This window comes from Drosophila erecta, unplaced genomic scaffold (assembly GCF_003286155.1).
Source record: "Drosophila erecta strain 14021-0224.00,06,07 unplaced genomic scaffold, DereRS2 tig00000021-arrow-pilon, whole genome shotgun sequence".
Lineage (NCBI taxonomy): Eukaryota > Metazoa > Arthropoda > Insecta > Diptera > Drosophilidae > Drosophila > Drosophila erecta.
In genome coordinates this window covers 11573146-11578836 of record NW_020825198.1, presented here as the reverse complement: position 1 = coordinate 11578836, position 5691 = coordinate 11573146, and the positions used below count along the sequence as shown (strand labels likewise).

General features: G+C 29.7%; 1 protein-coding gene across 1 annotated transcript; it reads left to right on the top strand.

The window, feature by feature from the left end:
* Positions 1 to 371: 371 nt before the first annotated feature.
* On the top strand, positions 372 to 1490 carry LOC6544176 (glutaminyl-peptide cyclotransferase). The gene has a single exon (XM_001972337.3). It carries the CDS (start codon positions 400 to 402, stop codon positions 1423 to 1425), a length of 1026 nt encoding a protein of 341 aa, XP_001972373.1. The 5' UTR covers positions 372 to 399; the 3' UTR covers positions 1426 to 1490.
* The last annotated feature ends 4201 nt before the right edge of the window (positions 1491 to 5691 follow it).

The following is a 5691-nucleotide window of genomic DNA, read 5'->3' as shown; positions in this document are numbered from 1 at the left end:
AATTAAATATCCAAGCGTCTTAAATGTATGAGTTTGAGCAGAACAAAGGTAATGACTTGGTTGAAAAGGAGGATTTTACAATTCCTTATTAATGATTATTATATTATAATTATAATAATTTTTTATTACAATAATTATAATTATTATATTAATTAACAAAACGTACTACATTGTTTTCAAGTCAGTTCAAGTGTTTGGTGTATATGGGGTACTATTAAAATATATATCAAAACTCTGACAATTTTGGTGCTATCTGATCTCATTTTTAATGTCTCGCGGCACATTTCTCAAAGTGTATAAACAGATACCCTGCTCTTAAAGTTTGACAAGCGAATCAAATCATCATTTTAACCGGTAAACTAGTGCTCAAAGTAAACCGCAGCTTTTCAGTTCCGGAAAATGCCTTGCAAACGAGCTCTTATAGCATTGCTCTGTCTCACGATCATAGTTCTAATTACGAGCATCTGCCAATCTTTTCACACGAATTTTCGAGCAGTGGGCCGCAATGGAACGCTAAGATATGAGCCCACTGAACTGGATCTCGGTCAGATGCGATTTCTCGCCGGACTCTCTGACTCTGAAAATCTTCGCAGAACTGTGCAAAGGATTTCGATAAAGAGGGTAGTGGGCACTCCAGGACATTCGAAAGTGAGAAATTACATAGTGGATTACCTGAAGAAACTGGACTGGAACGTAGAACTAGACCTTTTTACGCAGAAAGTGCCAATTAAGAGTGCCGTAACCTTCCAAAATATTGTGGCGCGTCAAAATCCTCGGGCCCAAAGATACCTAATGTTTGGCTGCCACTATGACAGCAAGTATTTCAAGGATTTCGATTTTATGGCCGCCACGGATTCGGCAGTTCCCTGTGCACTGTTGTTAAATATGGCTACAATTTTGAGAAACCAGTTTCATCGCTCTGATATCAGTTTGATGCTGGTCTTCTTCGACGGCGAGGAGGCATTCGGGGAATGGTCGGCGGAGGATTCACTGTATGGCTCCAGACATTTGGCGGAGCTGTGGGAGAAGCACGGCTTACTGGATAAGATAGACCTCTTCGTGCTGCTGGATCTAATTGGAGCTAGGGATGTAGTCTTTAAGAAAAACATTCCAAATACTTCAGGCTGGTTTCACCGACTTGTCCAGCTGGAGAAGATGTTATTCCAGGCGGGCATCCTGCGACTAGAACGTCCACTATTCAAGTTTGAGCCCAGCACAGATGTAGATGATGACCACCTGCCTTTCACCCGCCGCAACGTTCCGGTAATCCATCTAATATCTAATAAATATCCAGCAGTTTGGCATCTAGCCGAAGACGTGGAGAAGAACGTGGACTACAATACTACGGAGCAAGTGGGTCTTGTGCTGCGAATGTTTGTAATGGAATACCTCAATTCGGCTCCAAATACCGTTTACCAGTTATAATAAATCTGCCTTTAGACACCTACAAAAAAATTAAAAAAAAATAAATTTCTAAATTTGACTGCAAATATTTAGAGCATTGTGCCAGAAACATTTAGAGGTATGCCACTTTAAAATCCGATTAAGATAAGTTGAGTTATAGAGTTTAGAACTTCAGTCTTTGGACATTTTTGAATTTCTACAACATCATAACATCAGAAAAATGACAAAAAATATAAAAAAAATTTAATTTCTAAATTTGAATGCAGATCTTTAGAGAATCGCTCCAGAAACATTAAGAGGTATGCCACTTCAAAATCCGATTAAGATAAGTTGAGTTATGGACTTTAGAACTTCAGTCTTTGGACATTTTTGAATTTCTACAACATCATAACATCAGAAAAATGACAAAAAATATAAAAAAAATTTAATTTCTAAATTTGAATGCAGATATTTAGAGAATTGCGCCAGAAACATTTAGAGGTATGCCACTTGAAAATCCGATTAAGATAAGTTGAGTTATAGAGTTTAGAACTTCAGCAATAGGACATTTCTTAATTCTTTTGAACTTCTACATCATCACACCAAAAAATTTACAAAAAAATTAAAAAAAAAATAAATTTCTAAATTTGAATGCAGATATTTAGAGAATTGCGCCAGAAACATTTAGAGGTATGCCACTTGAAAATCCGATTAAGATAAGTTGAGTTATAGAGTTTAGAACTTCAGCAATAGGACATTTCTTAATTCTTTTGAACTTCTACATCATCACACCAAAAAATTTACAAAAAAATTAAAATAAAAAAATTTTTTTAATTTGAATGCAGATATTTAGAGAATTGCGTCAGAAAGATTTAAAGGTATGCCACTTCAAAATCCGATTAAGATAAGTTGAGTTATAGAGTTTAGAACTTCAGCTTTAGGACATTTCTTAATTTTTATGAACTTCTACATCATCACACCAAAAAATTTACAAAAAAAATTTAAAAAAAAAAATTTTTTTTAATTTGAATGCAGATATTTAGAGAATTGCGCCAGAAAGATTTAAAGGTATGCCACTTCAAAATCCGATTAAGATAAGTTGAGTTATAGAGTTTAGAACTTCAGCTTTAGAACATTTCTTAATTTTTATGAACTTCTACATCATCACACCAAAAAATTTAAAAAAAAATTAAAAAAAAATTTTTTTTAATTTGAATGCAGATATTTAGAGAATTGCGCCAGAAAGATTTAAAGGTATGCCACTTCAAAATCCGATTAAGATAAGTTGAGTTATAGAGTTTAGAACTTCAGCAATAGGACATTTCTTAATTCTTTTGAATTTCTTCATCAAAAAATTTACAAAAAAATTGAAAAAAAATTTAAATTTCTAAATTTGAATGCAGATCTTTAGAGAATTGCTCCAGAAACATTTAGAGGTATGCCACTTGAAAATCCGATTAAGATAAGTTGAGTTATAGAGTTTAGAACTTCAGCAATAGGACATTTCTTAATTCTTTTGAACTTCTACATCATCACACCAAAAAATTTACAAAAAAATTAAAAAAAAATAAATTTCTAAATTTGAATGCAGATATTTAGAGAATTGCGCCAGAAACATTTAGAGGTATGCCACTTGAAAATCCGATTAAGATAAGTTGAGTTATAGAGTTTAGAACTTCAGCAATAGGACATTTCTTAATTCTTTTGAACTTCTACATCATCACACCAAAAAATTTAAAAAAAAATTAAAAAAAAAAATTTTTTTTAATTTGAATGCAGATATTTAGAGAATTGCGCCAGAAAGATTTAAAGGTATGCCACTTCAAAATCCGATTAAGATAAGTTGAGTTATAGAGTTTAGAACTTCAGCAATAGGACATTTCTTAATTCTTTTGAATTTCTTCATCAAAAAATTTACAAAAAAATTGAAAAAAAATTTAAATTTCTAAATTTGAATGCAGATCTTTAGAGAATTGCTCCAGAAACATTTAGAGGTATGCCACTTGAAAATCCGATTAAGATAAGTTGAGTTATAGAGTTTAGAACTTCAGCAATAGGACATTTCTTAATTCTTTTGAACTTCTACATCATCACACCAAAAAATTTACAAAAAAATTAAAAAAAAATAAATTTCTAAATTTGAATGCAGATATTTAGAGAATTGCGCCAGAAACATTTAGAGGTATGCCACTTGAAAATCCGATTAAGATAAGTTGAGTTATAGAGTTTAGAACTTCAGCAATAGGACATTTCTTAATTCTTTTGAACTTCTACATCATCACACCAAAAAATTTACAAAAAAATTAAAAAAAAAAAAATTTTTTTAATTTGAATGCAGATATTTAGAGAATTGCGTCAGAAAGATTTAAAGGTATGCCACTTCAAAATCCGATTAAGATAAGTTGAGTTATAGAGTTTAGAACTTCAGCTTTAGGACATTTCTTAATTTTTATGAACTTCTACATCATCACACCAAAAAATTTACAAAAAAAATTAAAAAAAAAAATTTTTTTTAATTTGAATGCAGATATTTAGAGAATTGCGCCAGAAAGATTTAAAGGTATGCCACTTCAAAATCCGATTAAGATAAGTTGAGTTATAGAGTTTAGAACTTCAGCTTTAGGACATTTCTTAATTTTTATGAACTTCTACATCATCACACCAAAAAATTTACAAAAAAAAATTTAAAAAAAAATTTTTTTTTAATTTGAATGCAGATTTTTAGAGAATTGCGCCAGAAAGATTTAAAGGTATGCCACTTAAAAATCCGATTAAGATAAGTTGAGTTATAGAGTTTAGAACTTCAGCAATAGGACATTTCTTAATTCTTTTGAATTTCTTCATCAAAAAATTTACAAAAAAAATGAAAAAAAATAAATTTCTAAATTTGAATGCAAATATTTAGAGAATTGCGCCAGAAACATTTAGAGGTATGCCACTTGAAAATCCGATTAAGATAAGTTGAGTTATAGAGTTTAGAACTTCAGCTTTAGGACATTTCTTAATTTTTATGAACTTCTACATCATCACACCAAAAAATTTACAAAAAAATTAAAAAAAAAAATTTTTTTTAATTTGAATGCAGATATTTAGAGAATTGCGCCAGAAAGATTTAAAGGCATGCCACTTAAAAATCCGATTAAGATAAGTTGAGTTATAGAGTTTAGAACTTCAGCAATAGGACATTTCTTAATTCTTTTGAATTTCTACATCATCACACCAATAAATTTACAAAAAAAATTAAAAAAAAAAATTTTTTTTAATTTGAATGCAGATATTTAGAGAATTGCGCCAGAAAGATTTAAAGGTATGCCACTTAAAAATCCGATTAAGATAAGTTGAGTTATAGAGTTTAGAACTTCAGCAATAGGACATTTCTTAATTCTTTTGAATTTCTACATCATCACACCAAAAAATTTACAAAAAAAATTAAAAAAAAAAATTTTTTTTAATTTGAATGCAGATATTTAGAGATTTGCGCCAGAAAGATTTAAAGGTATGCCACTTCAAAATCCGATTAAGATAAGTTGAGTTATAGAGTTTAGAACTTCAGCTTTAGGACATTTCTTAATTTTTATGAACTTCTACATCATCACACCAAAAAATTTACAAAAAAAATTAAAAAAAAAAATTTAAAAAAAAATTTTTTTTAATTTGAATGCAGATATTTAGAGAATTGCGCCAGAAAGATTTAAAGGTATGCCACTTCAAAATCCGATTAAGATAAGTTGAGTTATAGAGTTTAGAACTTCAGCAATAGGACATTTCTTAATTCTTTTGAATTTCTTCATCAAAAAATTTACAAAAAAATTGAAAAAAAATAAATTTCTAAATTTGAATGCAAATATTTAGAGAATTGCGCCAGAAACATTTAGAGGTATGCCACTTGAAAATCCGATTAAGATAAGTTGAGTTATAGAGTTTAGAACTTCAGCTTTAGGACATTTCTTAATTTTTATGAACTTCTACATCATCACACCAAAAAATTTACAAAAAAATTAAAAAAAAAAATTTTTTTTTAATTTGAATGCAGATATTTAGAGAATTGCGCCAGAAAGATTTAAAGGTATGCCACTTAAAAATCCGATTAAGATAAGTTGAGTTATAGAGTTTAGAACTTCAGCAATAGGACATTTCTTAATTCTTTTGAATTTCTACATCATCCCACCAAAAAATGTACAAAAAAATTAAAAAAAAAATTTTTTTTTAATTTGAATGCAGATATTTAGAGAATTGCGCCAGAAAGATTTAAAGGTATGCCACTTAAAAATCCGATTAAGATAAGTTGAGTTATAGAGTTTAGAACTT

Coding starts and splice junctions, on each gene's coding strand:
- LOC6544176 (XM_001972337.3), top strand. CDS start 400: ATGCCTTGCAAACGAGCTCTTATAGCATTGCTCTGTCTCACGATCATA.